We start from the raw sequence: 17,348 nt of genomic DNA on the forward strand, positions 1-17,348 counted from the left end.
CCGGGTAGTTCAGGTGCTTTGGTCAAGCCCCCTCACCAGAGTGTTCCTAGACTTTCCCACTAGGTCCTCTCCTATCCGTTTGTGGTGCGTGTACTAAGGACGGGTCTCCCTCTGGTCTATGCACAGAACAAGGATACGGGTGATGACTCCGCTCCGTCCGTTACCCGGTGGGATCCACTGAGCCTCCGGGCTTCTCCGACTAAGACTTGAAGTGACAGAGTCAGATATCGGGGGCCGGTACCCCTTTTGCAGCAGGAATCCCTCTGACTAGGCCAGAATAGTGAGGACAGGTGGCGTATACCGCTCCTTCTGCATCCCCCTGAGATCCTTTTGCCTGCGGAGCTTGTCTCCTCTGCTCCCCTCCAGGCCTTCTTAAGTCAGGACCTTGACCGGGTAGAGACAGCCGTTATCTCTTGCCCGTTCCTCGACTCATGGCCAGAGTACGAGGACCGTGTCCCCATCAACTGCAGGTTCACACAGAAAGCCACGTTCAGTGATTAAGATCACAATCAAAGACCTTGAACTTAAGATGGCTGGCTATTAAATATGAATTTTGTGGTGTAACCTCTAAGTGTGTCCTCCACTCTCACTCACTACTAGGTTCCCCTTTACTTTGGTTCACCCATCTCCACTTATCCCGGCTGGGGCAGCACTATGGTGCCTTAAAAGCCCCCCTGAGGTGGGAGAGGTGTAGTGATGAATGCAGAGGTGGGGTCCTGACAGCTGCACCATCCTTACCTCGAAGGAGAGATACCACACCTCATTAAAGAGATGCAGTACCCCTGTGGCGACCGAACCCTCAGGGGCGCCACAGTATTGTGACCCAAAATCGTTTGGTATTCTTCAGGTTTCATGATGCTTTGCAAACAGTCATGGTACTCAAGTGGCAGCAAAATAACCCCCAAACATCTTTAAACCTTGACCATATTTGACTCTAGGTACTATGCTCTTTTCTTTGTTGACCTCCATTTTCTGTAAACAGTAAAATAATGTGCTTTACCAAAAAGCTGTATCTTGGTCTCATCTGTTCACAAAATGTTTTCCCAGAAGGATTTTGTTTTACTCACATACATTTTGGCAAACTGCAGTCTAGCTTTTTTATTTCTCTGTGTCAGCAGTGGGGTCTTCTTGGGTTTCCTGCATTAACGTTTGATTTCATTCAAATGTCGATGAATAGTTTGTATTGACACTGATGCACCCTGAGTCTTCAAGACAACTTGATTTTTTGGGGGACTTAATTGGGGCTGCATATCCACCATCCGGATTATCCTGCGTTGCAACCCTTCATTAATTTCTCTCTTTCGTACTCCTCTAGGGAGATTGGCTACAGTGCCATGGGTTGTAAACTTCTTGATCATGTTGCGCACCATGGACAAAGGAACATCAAGATCTCTGGAGATGGACTTGTAACCTTGAAATTGTTGATATTGTTCAACAATTTTGGTTCTCAAGTCCTCAGACACTACTATTCTTCTCTTTCTGGTTCCCCATGCTTAGTGTGGAATACACAGACACACAATGCAAATATTGAGTCAACGTCTTCCCTTTTTATCTGGTCTCAGGTGTGATATTATGATATATTCAGAATTATTATGTTAGTTGCCACAGATGAGTTTGAACAAGCATCACACACTTGAAACAAAGTTGTTTGCCTACAATTTTGGAAAGGTGCCAACAATTTTTGGTTTTTATGTGAAATTATTTCCAATTTGCCTTTTTTCTCTGTTTTTTTGTGTTGTTCCAATACACACAAAAGATATAAACATCAGCATAACAAAACATGTAATCACAATAATTTCCGGGGAGAAATATATCCTTTTCTGGAACAATTTGAATGGTGCCATCACTTTCGGCCATGACTGCATGTTAATCGGAGACAATAAATCTTGCTGTGCAGAGGGTTGGACCGCCCATTAATCTTGATGAGTAGCATGTACTACTTAATTTCCCCTGTAGTGGCAGTATATTGAAATGTAACACTTCCATTACTACTACAGCATCTGGACTATGAGGGATATTTGCAACAAAAAGTTATTTTCTTAAGTGGAGTATCAGTTTATTACGGACCTTGTATTTCAGGGTACTTCATGAGTATCATTAATCCATGTCTTAATGTAGAGCTGACTGTTTCCGTCCCGGCAAAAAACAAGTCCAGTACAGTCATCACCATGTTATTCCTGTCAAAGTTAGGATTGTCCTTTTCCTGAAAACACAAATTTTAGCATTATACTTGAAAGAGATGTTCCATCTTGGAGAAACATTTTTGAAGGTGAATCAGTCAAGATTAAATGCACTAAGATTACAGGTGCGCTGGCCAAATATCACAGAACGATATACAGCTATTTTAGTTTAATAATTCTAAACACAAAATACAGTTGTGTTCTTTCTCAACTTTCTTCTGCATTTACCATATCCTGAACTGTATATTGCAACTAATTACCAACTCTGGAAAGAAAACATTTTGTGATACTCTGCTGGGAGATGTCTATGCTATATGTGTGGTCATATATATTGCAGCCTCGCCTGTCAAGGTTTTTGTAAGCATGTCACAATAATATATTTTTTGTTTGCATAAAAAACATCCAAAAATCAAATCAGTAATCAGAATAAGAATTCAGGGTGTTTAGCAAAGTAAAAGACTTATCCCAACTTGGCAAGTTATCACGGATTCATATCACTGAGGGTCAGACCATTGGGACCTTCATTGATACTGAGAACAGGACTCTGGAATTCCTTGTTAGAATGGAGCTATTACCCATTGTCTATGGGACTGATGGAGATAGCTGAGTGCTCTAATGGACTATCTCCGGCAGTCCCATGGACAGTGAGTTGAGCAATGGTGTGCAATGTCCACCACTCTATACAAGCAAAGAATTAATATCAAAGCCCAATTCTCGGGTCAATGAGCATATCATCACCTGTCACAAATACCACTATATTTCAGGTGGAGTTTTTGAGTGAGTTGGAGAAGATAATGAGGATCAGGATAGGCCACTGATCTATGAAGTTGGCCCACTTCACCTCAGTCCTCTGCGTATGAACCTGCGTCTTATATCCAATGCTTAACCCACTCCTAACCCTAACTCAGATACCTGCTTCTGTTTTGTGAGGAAGCAATCAATGTAATCTCTGAGTGAGTTTGGGTCAAATGACTCCACATTCATCTTTATTCGTTCTGAGATGAAGTCGGAGAGTCTAGCCAAACTTTCGTTTATCCTCTTGTGTGGTCCTGGTACATAGCTCATGAGAGTTGGCAGCATGTTTTGGAGCTAGATAAAGAAATACAAATTATTAATTTCCAATATATAATGGTACTTAGAATTTCAGGGGCAACTCTTAACAAAATCGATCAAGATATTCAAAGAATCTATTGGGTTCTTGAACTTCCTTTCTCCATGACGAAAAAATGTGTTCATGTGTAAATAATATTACTTTTCTGCCTAGGACTAGCATATTAGGCACCTCACTCCAAAGAAAAGGTTAACGTCTAAATTTTTAAAGGTTCAAATCACTGCAACCGAATTTCCAAAATGGAGCACCTTTGGCATCAGTTAGAATGGAAATGCTCACTTGTTATTCCATTCACTAGCTATGAGATAGCTGGAACTAAGGCCCCCTTTACTCGTCACTGTTTCTAGTATGTTTGGTGACATTTTCCACACGTGCCGGAAACACTTATACACTTACACCCATTATAATCTATAGGCCTGCTAACATCTCTGTGTGTTCCATGGAGCTTGTGTCTGTGTGACCCACACGTACACATGTCCTTTTTTTTTTTCCGACAGCACAGATATTAATACGTACTGCATACATGCACAAGAATGCCATAAGGTGTGACATACTTGCAAAAATCACAGCTGGCATCAAGCTCTGGTGTTAGTAATGGAGAGGTATTGATCAGACAACCCCATTTCTAACCCAGCAATTGGAAAAAAAGCACACACACACAAAAAAAAAATACTTGATTTGAAAAAACACTCCCCAAAACTTTCCCTGGATCACAAATTTATTTAAGAAAATATAGTCCTCCATAGTCCAGGGAATCTGACGTAGTCTACAAATGGATTCCTGAAAACATAAAAAGAGAGACATTAAAACAATACACTGTTCCTCATTCACCAATTTATTTAAAAAAATCTGGCCCTGGTGACTGTGGACAGCAGCAACGTTACTGCTATTAATAGTGGCCGGCTACTGACGTCACCGTTCATATGAATCGCCGGCTCACGCTGCGCTCAGTGAGACTTGGCGACTGTGAACAGTGGTGATGTCAGTAATGATAATGCTCATCAGGGTTGCCGGTTCACGCTGCCCTTTGTGAAATTCTGCGACTCTGATGAGCGTTATCATTACTGAAGTCACCGCTGTTCAGAGCCGCTGGGTCAGAACATCGGTGACGTCAATACTTGGCAACTGTGAACCTCAGTATCATTATTGCTATTCACAGTCGCCTGGGCCAGATTCGGGGATTGCTAGACTACTTCGGACATGCGGCGAGGGAGCATTTTTTTAAATAAATTGGTGAATGAGGGACAGTATATTGTTCTTATTTCTCTCAACAGATGTTTTATGTTTTTCAGGTATCAATTTTTGGACTACATCGGATTCGGTGGATTCACTGGACTACGGTGGACCTGCATGGGTTTTTGTTTTTAAATAAATTAGTGAACCAGGGAAAGTGTCGGGGAGTGTTTTTTCAAACAAAATTATTTTTCATGGGGGTGTTTGACACCTCTGCATTAATAACACAAGGGATTAATGCCAGCTGTGATTTTTGATAAATCTCAGCTGATATCAACCCCAAGCCCCACTTCCCATGATTGCCAATGCACCAGAGCAATCGGCAAGTGGGGCCTCTAATGTGATGCGTCACTTCTGGGTCGGCTGTGGGCTAGTATTTTTAGGCTGAGAAGGGCCCAATAATCATGAACCTTCCTAGCCTGATAATATCAGCTTACAGCTTTCTGATTTACCTTCATTGGTAATAATGGGGTAATAATAGGGGAAACCCCATGTAATTTTTTTCATTTATTTATTTATGGGCTTAATACATGTACAGTAAATTACACACACAAGGCGATAATTATATACAGTTGAAACCAGAAGTTTATGTGGCGCCCCTGAGGGTTCAGTCGCCACAGAGGTACTGCACCTCACCCAAAGGTGTGGTGTCTCCTTCTCTCAGGTAAGGAGGGAGTGCTGCCCGAAACTCCAACACCCGCATTCAACACTACACAGCTTCAGGCCGGCAGGAAGGGCAAGATGCAATGTGTTTCCTGCTGAGCCCTGTCCCTGGCTGGAGTGGGGGGAACCCAAATGTAGGGGGGACCAGTAGTGGGTGTGGGTGGAGGAAGTAGAGTAGGGGAGCACCATAGGAGGAGGTATAAAAAGGGAAGCCATCTTAGGGTGGCAGGTCAGTTGAGTAGAGCAGCCAGTGAAGACAGTCTGGGAGCAAAGTCTCTTTAGGAGCTCTGCCCCACAAATGGGGCCTAGTGCTAGAGGCCCAGAAGGGGAGCAGAGGAGAAAGGCAACTGTTTGGGTAAGAATACAAGGAGAGAACAACGGAAAGGACACCATTGTAGGCATTTACTACAGGCCACCTGGGCAAGCTGAAGATATGGATGAACTCTTTATGTATCAAATGACCAAGTTCTCCAAAAAATATGACGTAGTGGTCATGGGAGATTTCAACTATCCAGACATTTGTTGGGAATCTCTCTCAAGTAAAACTAACAGGTCAAGCAAATTCTTATCCTCTCTTGCTGACAACTTTATCTTCCAAAAGGTAGGGGAGAAAACAAGGGGATCTGCTACTTTGGATCTAATTCTTATAAACAGGGAGGAAATGGTTGAGGAGGTAAAGGTGGCTGGGACCCTAGCAGGCAGCGATCATGCTATTATAGAATTTTGGATAACTAGAGGAGGAAGACATGTGAAGACTCAAACTTCAAGGTTAGATTTTAGAAAGGCAGATTTTAAGAGACTCAGAAAGAGAATAGGAGGGATCCAATGGCTGGATGTCCTTAAGGACAAAAATGTCCAGGAAGGATGGGAAATTTTTAAAAATGAGATTCTCAAAGCACAATCGTTAACAATCCCGAAAAGTAGGAAGAATGGGAAGCATTTAAGGAAACCAGGATGGATGAACACAGAACTTAAACACATGCTAAAAAGAAAGAAAGAAATGTTTATTAAATGGAAAGAGGGAGGCATATCTAAAGAAGATTATAGTGCAGTCTGCAGATCCTGCAGGGCACGTATCAGGTTAGCTAAAGCTGACAATGAATTAAGGCTTGCAAGAGATGTCAAAAGCAATAAAAAAGGATTTTGGGGGTATGTCAAAAGTAAAAGAAAAGTCAAAGATGCTATAGGATTTTTACAGGATGAAAATGGAGAAATGGTAAGAGAGGATGTTGAGAAGGCCGAACTTTTTAATTCCTATTTTGCATCTGTTTTCTCTCAGAAAGAAAATGTAACATCAACTGATCTTCACTGTCCTTTTAAAGGAATAGAGGAATCCAAGTTATCAGTAAACAGAAAGATTGTGAGGGACTATTTAGCTAACATAAATGAGTTCAAGTCTCCAGGTCCAGATGAATTACACCCCAGAGTACTGAAGGAGATTGTAGAAGAAATTTTAGAACCACTCTCCATAATCTTTGAAAATTCTTGGAGAACAGGAGAAGTCCCAGAAGACTGGAGAAGAGCAAATGTTGTTCCTATCTTCAAGAAGGGGAAGAAGGTGGACCCAGGGAACTATAGGCCGGTGAGTCTGACTTCTATACCAGGAAAGATCTTTGAACAAATTATTAAACAACATGTATGTAAGTACATGGATAAGAATGAAGTGATTAACCAGAGTCAGCATGGGTTTGTAACTAACAAGTCATGTCAGACTAACTTAATTTCCTTCTATGACAGAATCACTGACTGGGTGGATCAGGGAAATGCTGTAGATATAGTATATCTTGACTTCAGCAAAGCATTTGACAAAGTATCTCACATCATCCTTATTGAAAAAATGACCAAGTATGCAATGGACCAGGCAACTGTTAGGTGGATTCATAACTGGCTTAGTGATCGGACTCAAAGGGTGGTTGTAAATGGCTTCACATCCAGCTGGATGAATGTCTCAAGTGGGGTACCACAGGGCTCCGTCCTGGGACCTGTATTGTTCAATATCTTTATCAATGATTTAGATGAAGGAATTGAGGGTAAACTGATTAAATTTGCTGATGACACAAAGCTAGGAGGGATAGCTAATACTAGAGAAGAGAGAGAGAGGATTCAAAAAGACCTAAATAAACTGGAGCAGTGGGCAGCAACCAACAGAATGGTTTTTAACAGGGAAAAATGCAAAGTACTACATCTGGGCAATAAAAATGAAAAAAGCATATACAGAATGGGAGGAATAGAGCTAAGCAACAGTACATGTGAAAAAGACTTAGGTATACTAATAGATCATAGACTGAACATGAGTCAACAGTGTGATGCAGCAGCAAAAAAGGCAAATACAATTCTGGGATGTATTAACAGAAGCATACAGTCTAGATCACGTGAAGTCATTATCGGTCTTTACTCCTCTTTGGTCAGACCTCATCTGGAATACTGTGTACAGTTTTGGGCACCACATTTTAAAAAAAGACATAGACAAACTGGAGCAAGTTCAGAGAAGAGCGACCAGAATGGTGACTGGTCTGCAAACCATGTCCTATGAGGAACGGTTGCAGGATTTGGGAATGTTTAGCTTGCAAAAAAGAAGACTGAGAGGAGACTTAATAGCTGTCTACAAATATGTCAAGGGCTGTCACATTGTAGAAGGATCATCTTTATTCTCATTTGCACAAGGAAAGACTAGAAGCAATGGGATGAAACTAAATGGGAGGAGACACAGATTAGATATTAGAAAAAACTTTTTGACAGTTAGGGTGATTAATGAGTGGAACAGGCTGCCACGAGAGGTGGTGAGTTCCCCTTCAATGGACGTCTTCAAACAGAGGCTGGACAGACATCTGTCTGAGATGATCTAGTGAATCCTGCTTTGAGCAGGGGGTTGGACCAGATGACCCAGGAGGCCCCTTCCAACTCTACCATTCTATGATTCTATAATTGTGCACAAGAAGAGCAATCAGCCTGATAAAGAGGATCCCCAGGGTCCTCCAAGTGCATTTTGCTGTTTTTATAACCGCTTTATCATGGTGGATATCCCATGCTCCTCTGCTCCTCTGATGCCCATTTCCATCTTTGTTATGTTTTGGAATTTTCTTAATAGGCATATTCATTGATCCATGGACACATGGGCATACATTTTCATGGGACCACAAATATGGCCCAATTATGGCAATATGAATCCCCTTGTGTCCTTTACATTAAATAAAATATACTTTTTCAATACATGTCATTCCGTATAGGGCTGTCTTTGTAGTTGACATTGATCTATTTCATATATTCTCTACTCTGGTAAATCATATGATTCCTTTCCCATACATATTTGACAGCATTGGTTGCTCTCAATCTGATTCTTGTGTTTGTCATACATTGTATTGTCCTTTTAGACTCCATTATCCTCCTTTGTTCTATCTCTATCTTTGCACATCTTTAACAACTAAACATCTGTCATTTCAATTCTGCATTCTAATCCGGTACGTGTCACACGGAGAGTGAATATGGAAGGCTGAACATTATTAATTTAATCCAGAAGTTATCACCCATTCTGTGCATAGGTGACAACTTTTTGCTACCAAAATATCATTCTATTTCCATACTTGTCAGATGTCTAGTTCAAAATGTAGAACTTTTGCAGTACTAACCTGTCCACAGAAGCTGCTCATATCCTGAAATACAATGGAGAACATACCCAGGAGCTTCTGGAAACTATCATTACTGTATTCAAAGCGGTTCCCAAACACAATGGAGCAAATTACATTTGAGACGGCCTGAACCAGAAGATTGCTTGGGTCAATGTATTGTTCTGTATAAACGACATTGGAAAATCAGAATTTTCTAAGAGCAAGAAGGAAAGGAGGATGGAAGAAAAGAATAAAAGTAGGGAGATTAAAAGAAGAAAATAAGTAAAAAATGAAAGGAAAGGAAGGAGGGAGCTAGAAGAAAAGATTCAAAATAAGGAAGGAAAGTAGTATGATAGCCAGAGACAAAGATGGAAAGATAAAACAGGGGAGGAGAGAAGGTAAGGAGTAAAGAAGGAAGGGAGTGAGAGAGAGGAGGAAAGACGGAAAAAAGAGAAGAAGCGAGAGGGAGAGTAATAATGGAAGAAAAAGAGGAAAAAATAAGTAGAAAAGAAGGAAGGCAATGAAGGAGAATGGGAGATAATTAAAGTCTAAAACATTATCAAATAAGTGTATTTTTTTTTTAACTCCTTTATGATATCCACCATGAATACAGCACCATGGAATCAATGGTGCACTAAAAAATAATAATAATAATAATACATATATGGCGTTTGACAGATGCCTATGTACAAAGTGGACTAAGGAGGTGAGCCTGCACCATACCCAGCATCTGCCGGTAACAGCAGCAATCTGAGCTAAGCTCTAATCGCTGCTTTTTACTCCTTACATGACGCTGTCAACCTCTCATAGTGAACTTTAGTCACATGATCATGGGGACATGCCATTGCAGACATCTTTACAATGAGTTTATATCACTCTGCCAGTTGGTTGCAATTGTAGACATGGGGCCTGTAGAAGGCCTCTATGTCTGCCGGCATGAAACTTCTGAAAACTTACCCATGATTCACACCTTTAAAAATAGACATTAAAAAAATAAACAAATTGGTATTGCTCTATCTGTCTGATCTATCAAATATGAAACTACTGAACACATACAGTACATGCTCTAAGAAAAAATTTCAACCTAGAATTGCTGTTTTTCTGTTGCTTCACCCCCCCCCAAAAAAAATGAAATAATTAAAACATCATATAACCCAGAATATCAACCAAAACATCAGCTCTGTAAATGGGTCTGTGCGACACATTGCACTGACGTTACTTGCAGACCTGATACACAAGTAGTCAGTAATGTGCCTATTACAGTGCCTATACTCCATCATTGCACATTGCGTCGGGCGTTTGCTGGATTTGAAATGGGTTCAGAACCATCAGTTGATTCTGTGGTTTCCCATTCCAGTCCAGCTGGGGCTGATGCTGCTCAGCATCATCGTCAGTCCCAACGCCTAGCTGGTCCACGAGAGGTACAGTTTGTCTCTTGGGTGTTTGTTCCTAGCAACATAAAGGATAGGTTGTGGAGGGAGACAGGGCTGCTAAACCCTAAGTCCAGGATTCTCTGTACTGAGCATGCCCGTGACATGGAGGACCGTGATTGGTGGTTTGGGAGTCAGCTGATCCGGTGACCTGACACCGCCTAATTGGTCGCGGGTGACGTCACCAATGGTGCGATGGTGGGCAGGGCTTAATCTTTAAAAAGCCAACCCACAAACATGGCGGCGCGTTCTGATCATTGAGCTGTGATGGTGTTGCGTGGATGCTTGGTCTCTTGGGCTCCACGTGTGCTTTAGTTTCTGGCAGGCAGGTTTAGTGGAAATAGGCAGGCTTAGATGAAATAGGCAGGTAGCTTCATCTGACAGCCTGGCTCTGACAAAGGGGTTGCCTTACACCCCGAGCAGTCTGCAGACACCCTATTCCTGGTACCACCTGTAAGCCATGTGGAGAGATCCTCCTCAGTCCGGTAGCACGCCGGCTGGGAGCACGTATTCGCTGGCGTGAGTCACACACACATCTTAGCGCCAACTGTTTAGTCCCTGTGCTGCAACAGAACTACAGATATATTATTTATCGCACATCTCTCGTGCTGTTAACGGAGATAGTGTGAATCCCTATTCCCGTCCCGGTGTGCTGTAACACGGAAGGGATCATTTAAGTTGGTTGTTTTACCTTCTCACCTGGAAGGTGTTCGGCCGCAGTCCACCAGGCTGCATCGCGGACCCCGGTTTCGGTTGCTTTCCATTATTTAATAAAGTTGTTTGCAACCGTCCCTTAACAGTATAGCTATATGTTAAGTATCTTATAGTATGCAAAAATACTCTTTTGAACAACTCAGGCTACAAGCACGCACTTAATAATGATAATAATAATAATAATAATAATCTTTATTTTTATATAGCGCCAACATATTCCGCAGCTCTTTACATACATTATCACCGCTGTCCCCATTGGTGCTCACAATCTACATTCCCTATCAGTATGTCTTTGGAGTGTGGGAGGAAACCGGAGAACCCGGAGGAAACCTACACAAACACGGGGAGAACATACAAACTCCTTGAAGATGTTGTCCTTTGTGGGATTTGAATCCAGGATCCCCGCGCTGCAACTGACCTAATGTACATTAAATCTGAGTCTTATTAAATGGATATAAAACTCAACCATTAATTAAAAAGGGACATTGGTTAGGGATCCAGAATTTATAGCATCTTTATTATCTAGTCTCTTATCTGGACCATAGTGGGTCATGGTTATATATAATATAGAATAACCTTAACCGTAACTCAATATACATCCTTATTTGGATGCATGCACATTTGTCATTATTTTAATAGTTGCAATTAATAAAAGTTAAATTTTATTCACATTCTTCCCCTTTTCTTTTCCTTTTCTCAATCATTTGATTATCTTTTGGTGGTGTCCACCTATGTGAACATTGTATGATGAGATATTGTATGATGAGATTAGACAATAATATTATCACCATAATCGCACTGACATGAAGAATGACAAAGAACACTGTAAAAACAATGGCTAAGTACCTTTTTGCAATTTGATCTCAGCCATGAGAAAAGAGACCTCTTCTTGGATCCTTTCTTCAATAGTCTTCTTTCCCATACCAAAATTTTTTAGAATTGTAAGGGAAAATCTTCTCAGATCCTTCCATCTATTACCATTGCCAAATATTAACCCTGAAACAAAAACAAGACTCATGGGAGAGCAGTATATGAATAAACTATTAATTTCTACATATATCATCTGATACCAATATTTCATTAATTTACATAAAATATGGAAATGTATAGAATACTGGCAAACTTACCATATCCTTTCACAAATTGATCAAGAGTAGGAAGTCTTCCTCGACCACCAAATTCCTTTGCTCGGTCAAATAACGCTTCTTTGACAGTGTCATAACCACACAGGACAACTACTGGATAATGTCCAAAGTACACCGTGTATATTGAGCCATATATCTTTCTAAACTGAAGAGGAAAATAGACATTGGAGAATATTAAAATATATTCTATACATTATACCATAAACCCTAGTATAAGGATGTCTTTGATCAGTTACCCCAAGTGGGTCCATGCTCCATTACAATAATGGCCCGTAAAAGAGAAGGTGACTTTGGAACCAATCACTTTTCACTCTGGTAATGAATTCAGTCTTGGTGATTATATATCTTTGTGTATGCAGTCAAAATTTTACAATGCCATAAAAACATGTTCTGTACATAATTAATTATTTAGGAGTCCAATATCAACAATCATAATAACAAATAGGATGCTTAATTTATTATCTTACAAAAATGATCAACACTTTAATAGCAAGCCTGTAGGACAAGATCGTGCTGCAACCGATGTTAGATTCGCCATGATGGGAAAAACTGTGATGAGTTATAACAGCATGTTAAACCTCTAATAAGCCCGACTTACAAGAAGAATCTAACCTAAGCTCACTCGTAGTCACTTCCTCTCTTCGCACTTGCAATCTTTGCGAAAGAAGAGAAAGAGATCTGCTCTGGGTGCAATACATGTTGTAAAAATGTCCCCTTTAAAAAAAAACTATAAATTCTAATATATTTTACTTTTTCCAGGTTTTTTCTAACCTTAACCGATGTTAAGGCTATAGTTAGGGTTACAATTATTGTGTTAGGGTTAGAGTTAGGCTTAGGGTAATGGCTACATTAAGATAAAAAAAATACATGAAAAGAAGTGAAATAAAATAATAAAAAAGTAAAAAAACAACATTAATCATTATAATTATACATTGCAATTGTTTCATTTTCTAACTTTCAAATTTCACCCCCTCAGAAGCAGCTTTCAAATTTCATCCCCAGACCATGGGGCTGTGTACCCTCTCTGAAGTAGCTTGCAAATTACACCCACAGTCCATGGGGCAGAGTAGTCCCTCAGAAGCAGCTTTCAAATTTCATCACCAGACCATGGGGTAGAGAACTCCCTATTAAGCAGGTTTCAAATTTCACCTCCAGACCATGGAGCAGAATACCCTCTCAGAAGCAACTTTCAAATTTCACCCACAGACAATGGGGTAGACTACCCTCTCAGAAGCAGCTTTCAAAATTCATCCACAGACCATAGGGCAGAGTACCCTCTCAGAAGCAGTTTACAATTTCACACCCAGACAATGGGCCACCGTCCCCCCACAGGCAGGGTTGTAGGGTAGACACAGTGGCTTTTTGCAAAGTACTCCCACAGATATGGGTTCAAGAATACACACAGATCCTTAAAGGTAAAATACTCCCACAGATATAGGTTCCAGAATACACACAGTTGCTTAAATGCAAAATACCCCCACAGATATGGGTTCCACAATACACACAGCAGCTTAAAGGAAAAATACTCCCATAGATATGAGGTCCAGAATACACACAGCGGCTACGCGCGTTCCTATCACAGATACGGGTGCAGAGTAGACATAGACAGTGTTTTTATAAAACTGCACACACGCAAAATCTAATACTGTCCCTTAATACATCTGCATCCTGTCTCTACGCTAAGCATAGTATAAATTAAAAATTCGATTCTTGAACCAGGAGGAACAGGTCCAAGTGGAGGAGGAGGTGGTCGGGTGGTAAAGATGGAAGAGGCGGAGGGGGAGGTAGCCAACACAGTTTTTTCTATTTTTTTTATTTGGGGAGGAGGCCCACAAATGAAATAAATGGCAAACAGAGTTGAAGACTGGCTGGGTGCAACTGTTAGACTTGTCCAGTCAAGATATGGACAAGTCATGTGGAATGCATGCATGGTTCATTTTAAGGAATTACTCACGTTGGATGTGGACAGGCGGATGCGTCTGTCTGCGATGACTCACCCTGCCGTGTTTGATTCATTTTTGAAGCATTTTTTAATGCATTTTTGTACATCAATGAATGATTTGGAGCTAAATAAAGTTATTTGAAAAGGAATGTGAGACACTGCTTTAAACCTTGGATTACCGTCAGAACTGTGATGAGTATATTGGTTAATTTAAGAGTGTGTCTCTTGTATTTCAAATTAAGTGTTTACTCTGTGTCTGTGTGTTTATTTAACTCTTTACTTTATTTTAATTAGGTTTGGTAATAAAAGGGTCTGATTGACACCTTGTCATCATCAAACAAAAGAGTTAGGTGTCAGCTAATCCCATTCACCCAATTTTCTTTAGTTTTCCCATTCATGTAATTTCTGCTGCAGCTGAAAGCTGGTTTTTTTATCCTAGGAAGGTGCTATTAGGCAAGCATAGTCCCTGTATCTGCAGCAGATACTAGCATGTTCACTACAGAAATTAACATGCTGCAGGTGAGTTTGGGTATGTGCCCACGATCAGGAGCCGCTGCAGGTTTGACATTGCATGTTAATACAGCATAAAACCCGCAGCGTCCAGATGTTACAGCATAGTGGATGGGATTTCCAGAAATCCCATGTCCACTATGCGTGCATCTGAGGCTGTGGATCACCTGTGGACACTGACATGCGGTGCGTCACTAGTCTCCGTAACTGAAATTTGACCACTAGAATGCATAAAATGCGGTATATCTGCATGGTTCATTGAATAATGTGGATTTACCTGCGTTCAATAGAATGCAAATCTTTGGACGCAGCAAAAATATGCGTCCAAAGCGCTGCTAAGTTTGAATCATGGGCACAGAGCCTAAAATAAATTAAAAATAACGTGGACTGCCGCGTCATTTTCATAACCAGCAGAGGGAAGCCGACTGCTGGGAGCTGATATTAGTAGCCATGGAAGGGGCCATTAGCCAAAAATGTTCCCTGGCTATTAATATCAGCCCATAGCTGTTTGCTTAGCCTTTACTGGCTAGATTACAGGGGCACCCCAGAAAAATTGACGTGGGGTCCTCCTATAAAATCTAACCAGAAAAGGCTAAACAGATAGCTGCAGGCTGATATTAATAACCAGGGAAGGGGCCATGGATTTTGACCCCCTCAGCGGCTAATAATATCACCCCTCAGCAGTCCCAGAAATGGCGCATCCATAAGATGCACCAAATCTGGCACTTAGCTTCCACTCTTCCCACTGGTGGTGAGTGGGGTAATGGGTTGGGGTTCATGTCAGCCTTGTTTTGGAGGCTGAAATGAAGACCAGCTTAGTAATGGAGGGCATCTATAAGATACCCCCATTACTTACTGCGTAGTATAGTTTTCGCTGCTGTTTCAATAAAAGGCACGGCCATAATAAAGTATTTTATTGAAATAAAATGACACACAGTTTTAATAATTTTTTTATTGCATGCCCAGTCACCGAATCTCTCTATCTTCTGTAAAAAAAATTAAAATAAAAAACAGCCATATCCCTCACCTGTCCGCTGTCACGACGTAATCCAGATTGTCCCTTGGTGATCTGGTCACTTCTACAGCAGTGACATCAGCAATCAGTTACGCAGATTCCAAACATGTGCAGTTTTTGCTTCATTTAAATGGTGAAAAATATTCTGAAATTTGTTAAAAAAAATGTTCTCTGTTGCCATTTTCCAAGAGCTGTAATGTTTAAAGTTTGTGTGATATTGGGCTGTGTGATGGCTTATTTTTTTGCGCCCTTAATCGTTTTTTTTATTTCTATCACTCTGTTGTAGATAAGATGTTTTGATTGCCTGTTATTACATTGTTCTGTGTTGTTACGGTTGTCGAAAAGCTGCAATTTCTGCGTTTCATTTACTTTCTCGTTACAATATTTACCAATTAAATTATTTTTTTTATATTTTGATTGATCTGCCTTTCCAAATGCAATGATATCAAATGTGTGTATTTTTTAAGTTTTAATTAGGGAAAAAGGGGTGATTTGAAGTTTTTATCTTTTTTATTTTTTATCTGTCTTTAACTCCTTCACCCCAAATCCTGTTTTCACCTTCCTGACCAGGCCATTTTTTTTCAGTTTTGACCACTGTCACTTTATGAGGTAAGAACTCTAAAATGCTTCAACGGATTTCACTGATTCTGAGATTGTTTTTTCGTGACATATTGTACTTCATGATAGTGGTTAAATTTCTTCGATATGACTTGCATTTATTTGTGAAAAAAATGGAAATTTTGAAATTTTGAATTTTTATGCCCTCAAATCAGAGAGATATGTCAAACAAAATAGTTAATAAATAACATTTCCCACATGTCTACTTTACATCAGCACAATTTTGGAAACAATTTTTTTTTAAGAAGTTAGAAGGGTTAAAAGTTGACCAGCGATTTCTCATTTTTGCAACAAAATTTACAAAACCATTTTTTGGGGGGACCACATCATATTTGAAGTGACGTTGAGGGTCTATATGACAGAAAATACCCAACAGTGACACCATTCTAAAAACTGCACCCCCTCAAGGTGCTCAAAACCACATTCAAGAAGTTTATTAACCCTTCAGGTGCTTCACAGGAATTAATAGAATGTGGAAGGAAAAATTGAATATTTTACTTTTTAGTCACAAAAATGATCTTTTCGCCCCAAATTTGTTATTTTCACAAGGGTAACAGGAGAAAATGGACACCAAAAGTTGTTGAGTACGTTGATATCTCATATGTGGGTTTAAACCACTGTTTGGACGCACGGCAGGGCTCAGAATGGAAGGAGCACCATTTGACGTTTTGAACGCAAAATTGGCTGGAATTGAGAGGGGACTCCATGTCGCGTTTGGAGAGCCCCTGATATGCCTAAACAGTGGAAACCCCCCACAAGTGACCCCATTTTGGAAACTAGACCCCTCAATGAACTTATCTAGATGTGTATGAGCACTTTGAACCCCCAAGTGCTTCACAGAAGTTTAAAACATAGAGCCGTGGAAAAAAAAAGACACACATTTTTTCCACAAAAATTATCTTTTCATCCATTTTTTTTATTTTCACAAGTATAACAAGAGAAAATGGACACCAAAAGTTGTTGAGCAATTTCTCCTGAGTACGTTGATACCTCATATGTGGGGTAAAACCACTGTTTGGGCGCACGGCAGGACTCGAAAGGGAAGGAGAGGAGTGACGTTTTGGAATGCAGACTTTAATGGAATGGTCTGTGGGCATTATGTTACATTTGGAGAGTCCCTGATGTGCCTAATCAGTGGATACCCCCCACAACTGACCCCATTTTGCAAACTAGATTCCCCAA

At 40.5% G+C, this 17,348-nt stretch overlaps 1 protein-coding gene across 1 annotated transcript in view; it reads right to left on the reverse strand.

The window, feature by feature from the left end:
• The window catches only part of LOC141154963 (cytochrome P450 2G1-like), a 128,181-nt gene that overhangs the window by 59,969 nt on the left and 50,864 nt on the right, over positions 1-17,348 (reverse strand). The window contains exons 2-6 of the mRNA XM_073641542.1: positions 12,064-12,226; positions 11,783-11,932; positions 8,814-8,974; positions 3,093-3,269; positions 2,068-2,203 (exon numbers count right to left, since the gene is read on the reverse strand). Of these exons, the coding sequence (XP_073497643.1) occupies positions 2,068-2,203; positions 3,093-3,269; positions 8,814-8,974; positions 11,783-11,932; positions 12,064-12,226 (787 nt within the window). The remainder of the gene's footprint in view (positions 1-2,067; positions 2,204-3,092; positions 3,270-8,813; positions 8,975-11,782; positions 11,933-12,063; positions 12,227-17,348) is intronic.

Source organism: Phyllobates terribilis, unplaced genomic scaffold, assembly GCF_046119375.1.
Source record: "Phyllobates terribilis strain yellow unplaced genomic scaffold, ASM4611937v1 Scaffold_7__3_contigs__length_470593459, whole genome shotgun sequence".
NCBI lineage: Eukaryota > Metazoa > Chordata > Amphibia > Anura > Dendrobatidae > Phyllobates > Phyllobates terribilis.